The sequence below is a fragment of the Mercenaria mercenaria genome, chromosome 16 (genome assembly GCF_021730395.1).
Source record: "Mercenaria mercenaria strain notata chromosome 16, MADL_Memer_1, whole genome shotgun sequence".
Classification (NCBI taxonomy): Eukaryota; Metazoa; Mollusca; class Bivalvia; order Venerida; family Veneridae; genus Mercenaria; species Mercenaria mercenaria.
The window spans coordinates 14,316,292-14,335,457 of record NC_069376.1 but is presented as its reverse complement, the minus strand read 5'-3'; the positions used below and the strand labels follow the sequence as shown (position 1 = coordinate 14,335,457).

The 19,166-nt window shown below is 35.3% G+C and overlaps 1 protein-coding gene and 1 long non-coding RNA gene across 2 annotated transcripts; both read left to right on the top strand.

Annotated features, from left to right (window-relative positions):
- Positions 1-11: 11 nt before the first annotated feature.
- On the top strand, positions 12-10,073 carry LOC128549249 (uncharacterized). Its single transcript, XM_053525770.1, has 3 exons — positions 12-96; positions 229-2,398; positions 9,229-10,073. Exons 1-2 carry the CDS (start codon positions 12-14, stop codon positions 2,205-2,207), a joined length of 2,064 nt encoding a protein of 687 aa, XP_053381745.1. The 3' UTR covers positions 2,208-2,398; positions 9,229-10,073.
- Positions 10,074-12,256: 2,183 nt separating this feature from the next.
- On the top strand, positions 12,257-17,888 carry LOC128549484 (uncharacterized). Its single transcript, XR_008367758.1, has 2 exons — positions 12,257-15,479; positions 15,542-17,888. It is a non-coding gene; the product is annotated as an uncharacterized LOC128549484 (long non-coding RNA).
- The last annotated feature ends 1,278 nt before the right edge of the window (positions 17,889-19,166 follow it).

Sequence of the window (19,166 nt, the reverse complement as noted above, 5' to 3'; positions counted from 1 at the left end):
ATTAACCGCTGATGCTGGATTTGGAAAAACTGCATTTTCAAAATACCTTGCTGCCACGTGGTGCCAGGCTCATCGTCCCGAATGAAATACAAAAAAGTACTTCTCAGAAGATTCGATTAACTGCCATGCGTGATTTGAGTTTTTGTTTCTTGTGTTATTACGGGATTCTTCTGATGATTGTAGTATTGATGATTTGATAATGAATCAAATTATACAAATTTGGCACAGTCTTCAAAAATGACATTAGAATCTATACAGGGATTCTGCGCCGGGAACGATTTTTAATTATTTTGGATGCTCTAGATGAATGGGTCCATCCTGAAAAGAAATGTGAAAAAGAGCCAAAAACAATCCCTCATCGTAATGCTCGTGAAAAATGTGTAATCCTTACAACAACAAGACCTTGGAAATTAGGTGTGTTAAATCTTAAAAATAGTGAAATAGATAAGAAAGTGGAACTAGTAAAACTAACCTCAGAGTCAGCACAGACATTAGAGGAAAGAGCGATTTCAAAAATAAAGAATCTCAATGTTGCTGAAGCAAAAGTCCTGGCTGAACAATTACAGGAAAATATCTATGAAAATGACCTGAGGGATCTGGAATCCGTCCCCCTTCTTTCTATGTATCTCATTAGTTTATGGTGTGAAGGTATTCCACTAGTACAGTCAAAGTGTGGACTATATGCAAGCATTATTGAACTCCTGCTGTCAAGAACTTTAAGCAAACATCGAAAATGGAAACAGCGTGCGAACCCTCCCAGATTGATATCCCACAATGCTTCAGTGAACATGAACATTGTAATCAATTACTGCACGTATCTGAAAGCTTTAGGTAAATTGGCATTTGAAACTTTATTCAGTGACACAAAGGAGAACACTCTTGTTTTTTTAAAGTCAGTGGCAGAGAAGTATCTCTCACCAATGTTTTTGAAATTAAGTCTTGACTCGGGAATATTAACACAGAGTACAGAAAAGACACTTATCAAACAAATTTCTAAAGTTTCGTTTTCGCACAAAACCATTCACGAATTTTTTTGTGCATTGTACATTAGCTGTCAAAATGAAAATGATGTCAAAAACATTGTTGTAAACAAATGTAAAAGTTTGCAAAGTATTCTGGACATGTCAACAGTGCTTGTTTTCATCAGCGGAATGAATACAGAAATCATTTCTTCAATATCACAGGAATTTCTTTCTGTTATCCGTGAAGATAAGATAACGAGCGAATACAGATCCACGACTGATGAGGACTGTGAACCTCTGGAAGACATACAAGACATGTACATTTCTTGTATGAAAGAAAACACGAGCGATAAGGAACTCAAACTTTTCTGTCAAGACTTTTTCTTTAGTGAAGATTGTGAAGAAGAAAAATACTTTTCATATTTAGCACAGCTCGCGGTACAAAATAAAAATAACATGGCGTCAATAAATATCTACACAGACGCCAGTGATCGTAGTTTACGTGAAATTATTGATTCTTGTGAATTGCACGAACTGTTCCAGATCAATAAAATAGTCTACCGGGGTGAAGAAGAAAACGCACAGCTTCCTGTACTGTTGGACAAGTCGTCGAAATGTGTCACTGTTATATCGCCTGATCAACCTGGTTCTTGGAGCCGTGAAATGTTGGAAACATTACAGAATAATTCTCTGTTACAAGCAATTTATATCTACGGTTTCTGGATGAGCCACGATGTACTGAATGACTTTCTGAATTATATTATAAACAGAAAAACAATGACGGAGATTGGATTGTGGGACTTATACTGTACCGAGCACGAGTGGCCGCGTTCGTGTACTTTCAGTTTAGATTTTAGTCAGCATTCAGATCTAAGGAAGTTAGAATTGTGGGAGATACCTGAAGTGTCACAATTGAAAGTTAATAGTCAAGTGAAACACGTGGGGTTGTACAGTATCAATCTAGGTGAAATGTCGCTGCCTCCTGAAATGGCGAATATTGAAAGTGTTGATTTGGGGAATGTAAACATGTCTGCTTCAACATTGCGTGATCTCGTTAAGGTAGTGGAGAAACTTTCACACAAAGTCACAGTAACAATACGCTCGTGGTGTAAGATAGAACCGTGGACAGAGTTTGAACACGTTAAACAATATATACACTCATCTCAGAATTTCCGAGTTATACCGCAGGATGATAGCGGGCGGTTTGTGTTTGAAACAAAAGTTGAAAGTGAAGTTACTAAATAAACTCAGACCGATAGTGTAAATGTATATATAAACATTAATTATAAAACATTCACATGTGTTTACACACTGATATATATGACATTAGTGTGACATACATATGTGTAAATAATTATAAATAGTGACATAGTGTGGACATAAAATTAATTATTGGAGGAAAGGATGGAGGTTCATACACATGGATTAATACACAAGTAAGTTATTTTATTTGCTTTTATTTATTATATTCTAAACGTAATTTAATATTTTTAACAGTTTTATAGAATTGGGCCTCGTTATGTAAAAAAGGGCCATCTTAATGAAAATAGAAGTTTCCTTGAAAACAGAATACTTTCATTGAGCTATGCCATCAAATTGACCCTAGTCATTATTTTACTTCTGGAGAAATTCAATGGATATATTTAAAAGTTTTATAAGCCCCAAACCCTCTTTACTCCCGCATCATATCCGGCCTGCATCTACTAGTCATACCTTCCGTTCTTCCCGTCCGTCCGTCTGTCCGTCTGTTTCCAATTGTTAACAGAAGAAAACTACAAACGCTTTACCATTGATAACTAAAGACATGTTTGGCCTACAGACGTCAGACTTCATAGGAAAATTTTCTATAGTCAGTAAATGACCCCTATTATTTTAAGGGTCAAAAAGTCAAAGGTCAAGGTCACAATGACCTGGAGGGTCACAATGACCTGGAGACTGAAAACGGTTTCACAGTGATAACTTAAAAATCTAAGACTTTGGCCAGCAGGCGTCAGACTTAATAGGAAATTTGTCTATGGTTAGTTAATGACCCCATTATTTTAACGGTCAAAAGGTCAAAGGTCAAGGTCACAGTGACCTGGAGACTGAAAATGGTTTCACAGCGATAACTGAAAAATCTAAGTCTTTGGCCAGCAGGCGTCAGACTTAATAGGAAATTTGTCTATGGTCAGTTAATGACCCCCATTATTTTAAGGGTCAAAAGGTTAAAGGTCAAGGTCACAATGACCTAGAGACTGAAAACTGTTTCACAGCGATAACTGAAAAATCTAAGACTTTGGTCAGCAGGCGTCAGACTCAATAGGAAATTTGTCTATGGTCAGTTAATGACCCCCATTATTTTAAGGGTCCAAAGGTGAAAGGTCAAGGTCACAATGACCTGGAGGGTCACAATGACCTGGAGACTGAAAACGGTTTCACAGTGATAACTGAAAAATCTAAGTTCTTGGCCAGCAGGCGTCAGACTAAAAATGAAATTTGTCTATGGTCAGTTAATGACTCCTATTATTTCAAGGGTCAAAAGGTCAAAGGTCAAAGGTCAAGATCACAGTGACCTGGAGACAAGACTGATAACGGTTTCACAGCGATAACTGAAAAATCTAAGACTTTGACCATTAGGCGTCAGACTTAATAGGAAATTTGTCTATGGTCAGTTAATGAGTCCCATTATCTTAAGGGTCAAAAGGTCAAAGGTCAAGGTCACAGTGACCTAGAGACGAGACTGAAAACGGTTTCACAGTGATAACTGAAAAATCTTAGACTTTGGCCAGCAGGCGTCAGACTTAATAGGAAATTTGTCTATGGTCAGTTAATGACCCCCATTATTTTAAGGGTCAAAAGGTCAAAGGTCAAGGTCACAATGACCTTGAGACTGAAAACGGTTTCACAGTGATAACTGAAAAATCTAAGACTGGCCAGCAGGCGTCAGACTTCATAAGAAATTTGTCTATGGTCAGTTAATGACCCCCATTATTTTAAGGGTCAAAAGGTCAAAGGTCAAGGTCACAATGACTTTGAGACTGAAAACAATTTCACAGTGATGACTGAAAAATCTAAGACTTTGGCCAGCAGGCGTCAGACTTAATAGGTACTTTGTCTATGGTCGAGTAATGACCCCCACTATTTTAAGGGTCAAAAGGTCAAAGGTCAAGGTCACAGTGACCTGGAGAATGAAAACAGATTCACATAGATGAAAAACACTTTGACCAACAGAAGTCATACTTCATAGGATGATGGTTTGTGATCAGTAAATGACCCCTGTCGTTTTAAAGGTCAGAAGGTCAAAGGTTAAAGTTGCAATGACCTTGAAACATAAAATGTTTTCCCATTGAAAACTGGCCTTGTGTTTACAAAACATTCTCAGTCTCAGCTGAATTTCAAAAACACTTTAATATACAGGCTTCAAACTTTAAAGGATGATTGCCTGTGGTCAGAAGATGACCTCCGGTTGTTTTAACGGTCAATAGGTCAAAGGTCAAGGTCGCAATGACCTTGAGACTGAAAACTTATCCTGATTAATAGCTGAAACAACTAAAAAGATTTTAACCTTCATGCGCCAAACTTTATAGGATAATTGCCTGTCGTCAGAAGATGACCCCTGTAGTTGTAAGGATCAGTATGTCAAAGGTCAAATTCGCAGTGACCTTAAGACTGAAAACGTATCCTGATTAATAACTGAAAAAGATATTAACCTTTATGCCACAAACTTTATAGGATGATTGCCTGTGGTCAGGAAATGAACCTGTAAGTTTTAAGGGTCAATAGGTCAAAGGTCAAGCTCGCAGTCCTATTGGGACTGAACATGTATCCTGATTAATAACTGAGAAGGTTTTAACGTTCATGTGCCAAACTTTATTGGATGATTGCCAGAAGATGACCTCTGTTGTTTTACTAGGCAGTAGGTCAAAGGTCAAGGTTTCTGTGACATTGAGACTGAAAATGTACCCTGATTCATAACTGAAAAATATTTTAACTTACATGTACCAAACTTTATAGGATGATTGCCTGTGGGCAGAGATGACCCCTGTAATGTTAAGAGTCAATAGGTCAAAGGTCAAGGTTGCAGTCATTTTGAGACTGAAAACTTATCCTGATTAATAACTAAAAAGGATTTTAACCTACATGCGCCAAACTATATAGGATGATTGCCTGTGGTCAGAAGATTAACCTGTAGTTTTAAGAGTCATTAGGTCAGTGGTCACGGTCGCAATCTTCTCATCTGGAGACTGGAAACGTACCCTGATTAAAAACTGAAAAAGATTTTAACTTACGTACGACAACTTTATAGGATGATCGCCTGTAAGTCAGAAGATGAACCCTGAACTGTTAACGTCAATAGGTCAAAGGTCAAGATCGCAGTCATCTTGATACTGAACACATATCCCGATTAATAACTAAAAAAATAACCTTCATGCACCAATCTTTATAGGATGATTGCCTGTTGTCAGAAGATGACCCCTGTTGTTTTACAGGGCACCTTTAGACTGAAAACGTGAATCAGTCTAATTTATAACTGGAACAAATTCAACACACATGTGCTAAGCTTTATAGGATGATTGCCAGTGATCAGATGATGACCCCTGTAGTTTTAAGGGTTAATAGGTCAAAGGTCGCAGTCATCTTGAGACTGAAAAATGTATCCTGATCAATTATTGAAAAATATGTTAACCTACATGCGCCAAACTTAATAGGATGATTACCTGTGGTCAGATGATGACCCCTGTTGTATGAAGGGTTAAAAGGCTAAAGGTCATTTTTGCCATGAGCTTGAGACTGAAAACAGTTTCACATTGATTACTATGAAATATTTTGGCTTACATGCGTCAAACTTTATTGGATAATAGCATGTGGACAGTAAAAGACCCTTGTCGTTTTAAGGACCAATAGGCCAAAGGTCAAAGTCGCAGTGACCATAAACCTGAAAATGGTTTCACATATATAACTGTAGAAAACTGGCCTACAGACGTCAGACTTCAAAGGATGATGGCATGTATACATTAAATGGCCCCCTGTTGTTTTAAGTGTCAAAAAGTCCAAGGTCAAGGTCACAGTAACCTTGGGACTGAAAACGGTTTCACAGCGATAACTCAAAAAGACTTTAGCCTACAAACGTCAGACTTCATAGGATGATTTCCTGTGGTCAGTAAATGACCCCTGTCGTTTTAAATGTCAACAGGTCAAAGGTCAAAGTCGCACTGACCTTGAGACTGAAAATGGTTTCCCTTTGATAACTGGCCTTGAGTTTACAAAACATTCTCAGTCTCAGCTGAGTCTAAAAACACTTTCTGATTAATAACTGAAAAAGATTTTAACCTACACCCATCAAACTTTATGACCCTTGTTGTATAAAGGGTTAATAGGCCAAAGGTCATTATCGTATTGTCCTTGAGTCTGAAAACGAAACGGTTCAACATTGATTACTTTTAAAACCTTTAGCATGTTCTTTGTTTTATATAAATTCCAGACACATCAGACCTATTTAATATACTTTCTAGATTTTCACTCAGTCATCGAAGAGCATCCATACATTTGCTTAAAACGAAAAGGAAAAGAGGTGTTGAATACTATGCAATCCTCATTATTGTCGCATTTCAGCAGTTCGTCCGCAGAATAAACCTAATTTCAGTAATTTTCTTCATATAAGACTTTTCTATTCAGACGGTTAGTAAGGATTTCCTTAAATGACTACTTGTGTAAAAATGTCTTGGCCACTTTCTGAAGTAAGTCAGAATTCATTGTTTGAGATCAGAAGGCACTTAATGTCTCCGCTACTTTTTTCACGTTTTTATTACATTTCCATTCTTCTACTTCTCGCGCGAGACTACCCGTTTCTGTAAGCGAACAAAATACCAGTAAATATGGGGTTAAGCAATTACACTTGGGTCACGTGAGTAAAACACGTGATGAAAACTCTAGTATTGCGCGGGTAGACATCAGGAAATATTTACTTTCACTTTACCAAGCATCTACTTGAAAAGCATATAAACAAAGCTTTAAACCATCCGCAGACATTTCTCTTTGAAATTAAACATTACTAAAGCTTATATCTGCCATAAAATATGATCTTTACAAGGCGGAAAAATGGCAATATATATTGATATTGACTACCTTCGAGTGGACCGCGGAGGCACATCCGGCGAATTACATCAACGCACACTTGAACCAGAACTACTACATTCATTAAGAATATGTATACATACGCGTAAGATTTTATGGGAGCATTTTCGCCCGCAACGTCACGCGCATTGAGTAAAGTCAAAAACAGCAACATGTCGTCACAATTGAAATATAAAAAAGTAACTTTTACATTGAATGTTTTGCATTTCTTTTGCATTTGATACTGCGGAACGCATATCTTTGTTTTTGAAGGTATTTAAGTAAGTACTCTGTATCAACATTATAAAAAACTAGCTGCATTTGATATGGTACTTAAAAATCGTTTAGTGTCTTCTCTAAATTCATATGAACTTAGGCTACACCAGAGGCCACAATCTACTTACATAAATTCAAAAATATGCCTGTTCCGTACCTACCACTCCCACCCCCACCCCACTCAGCGCTACGCGTCTGTGCTTTTGTGGCCGAGTTGCGACAATCACTTGCCCATCAGCTCGCTGGATTGGACCTTTGCTTGAAGTGTAGAGGAACTAAACAATCTACTTTACGGCAGGTCGAAGGTTCTGTCCAGTACCCAGTCGTGTTTGAAATAATCTCTGGACGTAAAAACGTTATTGCCTTTAGCCAACGCGTGAAATATTTGGTGTGCAGTTTTCATTTATCAGGATTGTTAATTTCATTGTTATATGTTTCAGGCTTTTTTATGTTTTTGGTAATAAATGTATGATAAAACCGTACGTCGTGACTGAGTGAAAACTTATTAATGACTTGAAAAGACTGCAGTTTTCAGATGTATTCTGTCTGTACTGATGATGCAAAACAATTCAAAACAGGTTGTGACATAAACATCACCGCCTTTATATCGCGCGTTTTGCGCTTCTCTAATCATTAAGAGGTAGATTTTTTTGTTAAATCGTAACCTTCGTATTAAATTACTGATTTTATTCTTCTTAATTAAATGCATCATTTGCACTGTTTAAAAAATTAAATGTACATGTAAAGTACAATTTAAACGTCTCTGAAATTATATATTTTATGCACTTTTAATCACGAGCGCGTTTCCACACTCACTAGTTTACCAGTGTGTATTTTTCTACATAGTCATAATTTTTGTACCAGCTTAGAGCTTGGCTGACAGGTCTCGGTAACTATCGTCTAGGCCGACATCCGGTGTAAGTCGTTTCCATGGATATATTGCCTGTAGCTGGTTCCGGTGGTTTATCTGAGCGTCTCCGAGCATAGTTCCACCTTTGGCTTCTGCGTAATAATTTCTCCCTCAAGATATCGTCTGTTTGTTTGTCCGTGCGTTTGTTCCTTTTGTTGTATTTATTTTTTTCAGAACAGATCAGATCAGAACATACCTTTATTAACTCAAAACCTTTACAGTTTTATAAGTATACAATGCAATACATTTATACAGATCCACATGACATGGTGATTGTTGTGTGTATACATGAAAAAAGATGTATACACAAAGGCATGGTACTATGAAAGAAAATGAGACACATTAGTAACAGTTAATCGCTCAAAACAATTAAATGCTTACAGAAGGAAACTGTGTAATAAGGACACAGGGGGGTGGGAGAGAGAAAAAAAAAGAGAGAGAGAGAGATAGATGGTTGTTGTAAAAAGTCATCACCAGCTCATGTATAGCCTACTTTGAATCTCATTATAAATTGACCGATTAATATCTTTAATATACACTTTACTGTTGGGAATTTTTTAATAGACTAAATTTATATACTATAATACAGGTATTATTGGAAGTCTATGACCTAGTAAAATAGCTGTGTAAAACATGAGCATTTGTTTCTGTTTTGGTGTCACATGTGCTGTTTTAAAATCGAATGTCATACGTTCATCTTGCTCGAAATGCAAAAGTATGCTAGCATATTTTTGTGTCTTATGTCGATCTGTGTCGATGTAAAGATTGCCCACATAAATGGATGCTGTATGTTATATGTCAACATTCTAAAGCGTTTTCATGGATTTGAATGTCGTATGCGAGATATGCTCAAACTAGTCTTATGCTTTCGTGAAATTTATATTTTGGAACTGATTATGATTTTTACATGGTTTACATATACGCAGTACGACGAGCATTCAGATGATAGTAAAAATGTTAATTATATGTTTTCATTGTCTTTTTCAGGTCCAGTTTCCCTTTATACTTAAGATAAAAGATCGACGACAACATCTCAAAACTCCAGACGTACTTCCCGTGGCCAGGGCTACGAATACATCGCCATAAAATACGTGGATGTACACTTTGCCGCAAATACTTCTGGAGCAAATATCTACTTTCGGTGGCTACGCTTCACACACCATAATATACTTGCCATGACCTCTTGTTTCCGGCCATTGGACAGAAAACAAACATTGCAGGACTATAATCGTATTATACCCAAAAGTCTGTGAGAAAAACTGCTTTTAATCATAAATATTTATTACCAGAGACAAATCATACTGAATTTCTTAAATCATTTGGTAAAGAAATGTCTGACTTTCACTTGTGTAAACATACCGCTTTTGAACTTATTTTTCTACTATGAAAAGTTAATTAGTAAAGTTTTGTATGTAAGTTAGTATTATGTGGAAGGGTATCAAAAAGTCACACGCGCTGTCATAAGGCAAATTACACTAGAAAGGACATGCTTTTACGAAAACCTTGTAGAGTACCTAGCGGACTTTTCATAATTTTGATAAAAAAGTAAAACTAGGAATTATTTTTGCTTCATATGATTGTGAAAAAAAAGTCTTTGATTAAACATTATATGAAAATTTTCCTACGTAGAGACTACTGGTATTGAAAACTTATTAGAATTACTAAATGAAAGGAATGACTAATTTTATATCTCTACTTAAAATTTTATAAAGTTTCACTTATTTCTATATATGTAACTGATAGATGTTGCAAGAGAAATAATATTTTCATCAACAAAATTTGGTATTTTACAAGACAAGGGGACTCCGGACTATTTAATAAACAGGAATCTGGTATTAAACTTTCTACACGTATAGTAATCATAGTAGGATCTGAATTCTTAGAGATATTGTTTCTTTGCATATAGAGTTACTTAGGTAGTATATATTGATAGACTATTGATGATATATTGTCTTCCCTAGTAATTTGTACTAATAACTGTTCTGAAGTTTAAGTTATTTGTTTTTGTTATAAGAATTACATGATATAGATAATGCGTTTTATTAAACATTTACAGTGAGTATTTCCATTGAAGTAAGTGAGTTATAATTTTTCTCATGTCAACAATATGGTTCACAATTTTGATAAAGATCAGATTTACCCTTGTAATAATCTGGGAAGATTCTATATGTAAATATATGATATACTAGTTGTAATTAATTGAACATTATTAATAAATCATGAAAGTGTCATATGAACATTATTAATATGTTTAATTAATTATGTTTATGAATGAATACATGATAATATATAATGCTGTTTTAATCGAAACATTGTTACTAGTGACACGTTATTTGCTCATTTGAGAGCTCAAAGTGAGTTATTGTGAACGTCCTGTTTCCGTCCTCGTCAACAACTTTGGCACAATTTTGATAAAAGATCAGAATGTTACCCTTGATAAAATCTCGGGCAAGATTTCTACTATGTCAAATAAATCATAAAAAGTATGTCAATTAATTGGAAACATTATTAAATAAATCATAAAAAGTAGGTCAATTAATTGGAAACATTATTAAAACATTATTAAATAAATCATAAAATATAGGTCAATTAATTGGAAACATTATTAAATAAATCATAAAAAAGCAGGTCAATTAATTGGAATCATTATTAAATTTATAGAGGCCCCATTTTCTATTTTCCATTCATAAAACTTTTCCAGATTGTTTACATCTATAATATTTTGGTCAAATTTGAGACCCGATCATTTCAGTTCAAAAACTAGGTCACTAGGTCAAATCATAGATAAACCAAATTAACACCTTAGTGACAACGTTTTCTACCTGACTTTCATAACACTTTGCGAGAATATTTGCACTCTGAAATGTAGACCATTTTCAAACTGGCTTGCCTGCTGTCTTAAAGTTACATAAGGCTTTTAATTTTGTAGATAATGCAGCTGTCCATTTAGATGTTATGCATAATTAAATGGTTTGAATGACACCTCTCTCAATGTTGCACATGAATTAATACAGTTAGGTCCATAAAGGGAGACAATCTTAAATGAGGGATTAAATAATATTTTCTACGATGTTAACTAATATTCAAACTTTTGGCAAATATATAAGAAAACAATTATTGAAAACAGGATTTAATAATAAACAGAGACATATTTGATGGTCAGAATAAAAAATGCGGCTGCACTATTTTGAACAAAGGCATTACGAGCCTTTAAACTATGTCAAATAATGTTTTCTACAAGAACATGATAAACCTTTGTCAAAGTCTTTGTGTCTGAAAAATCTAGGTCAATTTCTAAAACTCGGTTAGTTGAGGTCTTTAACAAGGCCTTGGGTCTAAAACTAGGACTAAAGGTCAAATTATAAAAAGAAAACATTGTTAACGCTCTAGAGGAAGTGCAGTGTATTGTATTAACCATAATTTTACCTTGCTTACCTTTTGGATTATCTCTCTTTTAAGCTCACCTAGGCGCACAGTGTTCGGGATGAGCTCTTGTGATCACCCACCGTCCGTCCTAACTTTTCTTCGAAAGACATATCCTCTGAGACCATTTGGTGGCCTTTACCCTTTAGCTCTTACCAAAGTTATTCAAATGTTAATTGTTCCCGGCAGATCTCTTGGTGCCATTCCACGGTAATGAAACGGAAAAAGCGCCTACATATTTTGGAATTCATGTTATATCGGGAAGGAACTTGGGCGCTACATTAGGGGCGTTTCACCTATTTTGTATCATTGTGCGTGATAAGGAATATTTTGGGTTTAAATGTTAAAGGTCAAGGTCACATTGACTCAGAGAATTAAAATGTTGTTTTTTGGAAGTTATAAAGTGTAACAGCTACTGTTTTTCAGAATTACATAAGGATATGGTAGATCTGAGGAATTGCCCAATGATTTGGGATCAGTGAATCACAGGTCAAGGTTGCAGGGATTAGTTTTCTTACTTTTCTTGATCACGAGGCACCTCTTGAAGAGGACAACTTTCTGTTGTTTGTTTGGTCAGTAGGTTAAGGGGTCATAATGACCAGGAAACTTAATACTGGTATCTGATTTCTAAGTAATCAAGTATAACAGCTTTGACTTTCAAACTTTACACAACAACGAAGTTCTGTATGAGGAATATCACTATTGACATTGGGATTGTGGCTTGTCAGAGGGATCTGAATGTCTGCTAATTGTTTTATTTCCGGGATCTGAATGACAAAGTGTAATAGCTACAGCTTTTGAATTTTATATCATTACAAAGCATCTCTTGAAGCGAATCTCTATTATTGTTGGGGGCAAGAAAAGAAAAGGTCAAGGTCACAGAAATATGGAGACTAAAATGTTTCCTAGACCGTACCTTATCAAGTATTATATATATATATATATATATATATATATATATATATATATATATATATATATATATAGCTTTAAGCAATGCCTTTAGATCTAGTATCATTCAGTGAACATTTCCAAAATATGAAGGGTCAGTGACGCAACAGGGCAAGGTCAGAAAGTATATAACTTTTGTTTCTTCAATTTAATTATTTGATAGAAATCACATCCTACATCCCCGCACATACACCACCCTTACCCCTATCCAGCCCTGTACATTTTTCCTGCCCTGTCTGCTACGCATGGTGTATTATGCTCGGTTAAGCGGTTATCCTTTTTCATCTTGACTTGCAGCTAGAGATAACCCCATACACCCAAAAGGTTTTGCTGCGTTTTGTTCATTTGTCCCTGCTTACAAAACAGTGGATATGATGTTTCAAACAATGATTGGTTTCAATTTCATGACCTTTTTGCATGATTAAAGGCTTTCAATTTCTACACATATAATGGTAAAGAATATTAACTTGAAGACATTTTATCAATAAGTTCTGACAGTTTTATCCCAAAGAGGGAATGTTGTATAAAATGCGGTGAGGCTTTTGGGTAGAAGGTGTCACTCATAGCTGTAAACCCTTGCCAGTATTGATCAATGGGTCAGAAATCTTATTCCTTACAGTGACTGTTCAGGGATTTAGAAACATTAAATAATGTACAGATTTATATTATATCTTAAATGACAAGAAATGCAAGCATTTTTTAATTTTACTGAATAAATTATCATTATGGGTAAAACGCTACCTTAATGATATGACTTGCTCTGCTCCTCCAGTCTATGACGCTGTTTGTGTACATGATATTTCAGCAGAATTGCTTCCCTTTGAAAGGGCTGGACTCCAGATTGTTGGCTTAAAAGTATTTTTATTTAAAACTGAAGTTTTCGCATAATGTAAACATTAGAACAGGAGTTTGTTTTTGGTTGATGTTTTTGGTGGTTATGTTTCTCAATTATTTTAGACAATGTTAAATCAAGAAGAAAACGGAATTAAACCATAGTTGCTTCGGCAGAAATATTTTCCTACTAACTTGAGAAATTCATAGTCAACGACTGTTTATCTAATTTAAAAGCTTTATAAATAAGGCAGTTTACTTGCGATACATCGTGAAAAAAACGCTTTGCATTTAGTAGAAACAATTATTTCCCGTATGTTTCAATAACATAATATGTCAGTAACTCAGCCTCAAAACCTTCTTAAAAAATAAAGCAATACATTTTTGATGTCGTAAAATTTTCTTTTTTTGTTTGTTGTCGTACAATCTGGAGGTCAGTTCCTTTAATATGATGAAGAGATTTATCACATGTTTCCTACTTAATCACCAGTGTATGTGTGAAATGTTACTTGATATAAATTGTTAGATATTTATAAAAATATATTGTATATATATATATCATATTGTTCTCAGGTCATAAGGTTATTTTGCAACTGAGTCCGCTTCCGGTACGGAGGACTTCGTATTGCATGGAATTGTTCGTTCACTTATGTGTAATTAGTTTAGTGTTTGCATTTGTATTTATAATTATGTCTCCCACCACACAGTGGTGTGGGAGACATATTGATTTACTCCTGTCTGTCTGTCTTTCACAAAGCTTGTCCGCCCTCTAAGTCGAACATTTCTCATCCGATCTTCACCAAACTTGAAAAAAAAATGTGTTTGACTATAAGAACTCGGCAAAGTTCGATAACTAGCCAAATCGACCAAGGCACTTAGAAGTTATGGTCCTTGAAAGTAACTACCAACAACTACCGGTGTACATTGTAAACTGGTTACTCCACTACCGATACAGCATTGTAGACTGGTGTGGCATTATAGAATTTTAGACCGGTAACTCCAACACTACCGATACATCATTGTAGACCGATTACTCTAACATGCGAATACCAAAATGCCACAAACAGTATACAAAGACAGACTTACTATTCAGATTATTATGCAGTTGTGAGAGACATGCGCTTTTCTCAAAAGCACCTCTAGTTCCTTTCACGAAAAACAGTAAAAATTGTCTGTTTTTGTATAAGTTCACCCTCAGACTGGCTTTATTACGTATAATTTTGATGACGTATGCGGGGCTTGGGTAGTACTCTTGTTTATCAAAGGTTCATATCTACATTAAATGTAATATTTTACATACAGGAAAAATGTAGTTCATTATATATTTAATGTTGTAACTATTGTCCATTAGTTCTTGATGGAATAAAGTTATTTGTATCCTACACATGTAAGTTTATTTGCATCTGTTCCGATGTCTTGTACATTATTATTTTGTACTATTATTTTGTATATAAATGAATCTATGTCTTACGTATATTGATCTTATATTATTCAATTTATTTTTGTCTATGAGCATGAATGATAAAAATGGATTTTAAACGGGTGCAGTTTCAGTAGTGAAGTTATTTGACGAGTTGAATTGATTAATATAGATCACTCGGTTAACATATAGTACCATTTAATCAACGAATTCAATAACTGTACTTCAATGAGAAGTTTTTTGAGAACTATTTTATCACAAAGAGAGAATACACGCCTTACACCGACACCAATACTTTATACCCTTTTCCCGGCGTTATTCCGAGCCCCTTAACTGGTATTCAAAGTCTTGTCAGTAACAACTTTTTAAATTTCAAAAGTGTTTTTACTATACAATGATACTCCAACATCTCGACTTAAAATATCCACATGTAGAAAAATTCTAGGGATTGTTGTCAATGAATAATCTAGGCTTTCACATGATGACCCTCACCCTCTGAAACAGCCAGATACTTCCTCGTTGAACCGAAACTAATGCGTTTGTGTAACAATTCTTTTTTAAATTACGAACAGATATTTAACTGTGCTTGCAGACGAAAATGTTTTACAAAACTGTGCTTGCAGACGAAAATGTTTTACAAAACTGTGCTTGCAGACGAAAACGCTTTACAAAAAGTGGTTTCAGTTTCTGTAAGGTTATATATTACCCCAGTGATTTAAGATAAGCAAATGTTTTGCCAAATCTTTTTGTTGTGTATGTATCTATGATAAAGTAAAAGATACAACTTTGTTTTTATTAGCTCACCAGAGCACAGAGTGCCCAAGGTGAGCTATTGTGACCGGTCATTGTCCGGCGTCCGCCGTACTTCGTGCGTCTTCCGTCGTCCTTCAACATTTGCCTTTTGAACACTCTAGAGGCCAAATTTGTAAACCAATCTTCATGAAACTTGGTCAGAATGTTAGTCTTAATAATTTCTAGGTCAGCTTTTAAACTTGGTTATGTGAGGTCAAAAACTAAGTTAGTAGGCCAGATCAAAGGAAAAGTTTGTGTACACTCTGGAGACCACATGTTTTACCCAATCTTAATGAAACTTGATCAGAATGTTAGTCCTAATAATTTCTAGGTCGATTTCGAAACTGGGTCTTACGGGTTTAAAAAAGTAGACATGTGGGTCAGATCAAAGGAAAAGCGTGTGAACACTCTAGAGACCACGTTTGTAAACCAATTTTTATGAATTTTGGTCAGAATGTTAGTCTTGATGATTTCTAGGACAAGTTTGAAACTGGGTCATGTGAGGTCAAATACCAGGTCAGTAGGTCAGATCAAAGGAAAAGTTTGTGAACACTCTGGAGACCACAGTTTTGACCCAATCTTTATGAATCTTGGTCAGAATGTTAGTCTTGATGATTTCTAGGTCAAGTTTGAAACTGGGTTATGTAGGATCAAAAGCTAGGTTAGTAGGCCAGATCAAACGAAAGCTTGTAAACAGTCTAGAGACTACATCTTTTACCCAATCATTATGAAACTTCGTCAGTCTTGATGATCTCTAGGTCAAATTCGAAACTGGGTCTTATGGGTTCAAATACTAGATCAGTAGGTCAGATCAAAGGAAAAGCTTGTGAACACTGTAGAGACCATATTTTGACCAATCTTTATGAAACTTTCTTAGAATATTAGTCTTGATGATCTCTCAGTAAAGTTAGAAACTGGGTCTGGCGGGTTTAAAAATTAGGTCAGTAGGTCAGACCAAAGAAAAAGCTTGTGAACACTGAAGAGAGGACATTTTTGACCCAATATGTATGAAACTTAGTCTTGATGATCTCTAGGATAAGTGCTTAACTGGGTTATTTGAAGTAAAAACTAGGTCAGTAGGTCAGATCAAAGGAAAAGTTTGTGACACTCTAGAGACCACATTTGCAATTCAATCTTTATGAAACTTAGTCAGAATGTTAGTCTTAATGATCTCTAGGTCAAGTTTGAATCTTAGTCATGTTTGGTCTAAAACTGGAACAGTAGGCAAGATCAAATGAAACATTTGTGAACACTCTAGAGACAGCATTTTTGACCCAATATTTATGAAACTTGGTCAGAATGTTAGCTTGATGATCTCTAGGTCAAGTGTGAAACTGTGTCATGTTGGATCAAAAACTAGGTCACCTGGTCAAATCAAAGTAACATCTTGTGAACACTCTAGAGGCCACAGTTGTGTCTCAGTATTTATGAAACTTAGTCAAAAAGTTTGCCTTGATGATTTCTAGGTCAATTTTGAATCTGGGTCATGTGTGGTCAAAATCTAGGTCACCTGGTTAAATCAAAGGAAACGCTTGTTCACGATTTAGAGGCCATAGTTGTAACTCAATCGTTATAAAACTGGGTCAGAATGTTTGTCTTATCATTTCTAGGTCAAGTTTGAATCTTGGTCATGTATGTTCAAAAACTAGGTCACTAAGCCAGATCAAAGGAAAATGTTTCCAGCACTCAAAGAGACCACAACTTAAGTTTGAAACTCATGAGAATTAGTGAGAATGTTTGTTTTGATAATCTGTAGGTCAAGTTCGAATCTGGATCATGTGAGGTCAAAAACTAGGTCACTCGGTCAAATCAAGGGAAAAGCATGTGAACACTCTAGAGGCGACAGTTGTAACCAAATCTTTATGATTTAATCAGAATGTTTGTCTTGATGATCTTTAGGTCATGTTCAACTCTTGGTCATGTGGGGTCAAAAACTAGGTTAGTAGGCCGGATCAACTCTGGTGAGCAATAAAAAGGACCAAGATGAGGAATATAAAGTATGTTATGATAATAAATTTCTTTCGTTTTGAAATACAGTTTTAGTGTGTTTCATCTAATTAGCGTGATACAAACAAGTCTGTTTATGCACTATAATAACGTTTATATTTCATTATGATGAATATTTTATGCATTATGTAGTATCGGTTCTAAGTCGATGTATGATATATCAGAATGGTATGAATACTGAACTGCATAAAATTTACGGAAATGATTAAAAGATGTCATTAAGTTCTGACTTGTGTTATTACTAAACATGTTTCATTGTGCACATTGAATATATATTCATGTGTACAAGGGCAATATTCATGTGTATAAGGGTAATGTTCATATGTACAAGGGAAATATTCATATGTACAAGAGCAATATTATATCATAGGTAAAAGAGCAATATATATATGCGCAATGGTAAAATCATAGGTACAAGGGCAATATCACTATGCATAAGGGTAAAATCATAGGTACAAGGGCAATATCACTATGCATAAGGGTAAAATCATAGGTACAAGGGCAATATCACTATGCATAAGGGTAAAATCATAGGCACAAGGGCAATATCACTATGCATAAGGGTAAAATCATAGGCACAAGGGCAATATCACTATGCATAAGGGTAAAATCATAGGCACAAGGGCAATATCACTATGCATAAGGGTAAAATCATAGGTACAAGGGCAATAACACTATGCATATGGGTAAAATCATAGGTACAAGGGCAATAACACTATGCATAAGGGTAAAATCATAGGTACAAGGGCAATATCACTATGCATAAGGGTAAAATCATAGGCACAAGGGCAATATCACTATGCATAAGGGTAAAATCATAGGCACAAGGGCAATGAGTAATTTTTCATACATAAAATAGCAATATTCATGCCTATAAGGATAATATTCATATGTACAAGGGTCATATATACAAAGGCAATATTCATATATACATGGGTAATATTCATAAGTACATGGGCAATACTCAGATATCTGTATATACAAGGGCATATTTCATATATACAAGTGTATCCTTGTATTCACAGTAATATTTATACAAAAGGCAGTATTCATGCAAAAAGGGGCAAATTGAATACTCTATGTACAAAGGATATATCAAACGTACTAGGGCACTATTCATATGTGCTTATTAAGTTCATCTGAGTTTTCTTCATGGAGAGCTGTTTGAATAGGTTGTAGATCATTTATTATCCCCCGCCGATGAAATCGGGAGGAGGGTATTGAAATGGCGATGTCCGTCCGTCCGCAGCCATTTCTCAGTAACTACCCGATAAAATTTCATGAAACTTAAAATAAACATGAACCAACAAACTGCGATGATGCTCGTCATTTTTTTTTCTTTTTTGTTTTTTTTTTGTTTTTTGTTTTTTTTTGTTTTCGGATTGGACTATTTCCATTAGAGTTATTATGTCTCCCCCAGGAGACATATTGTTTTTGCCCTGTCCGTCCGTCCGTCCGTCCGTACGTCACACTTCATTTCCGAGCAATAACTGGAGAACCA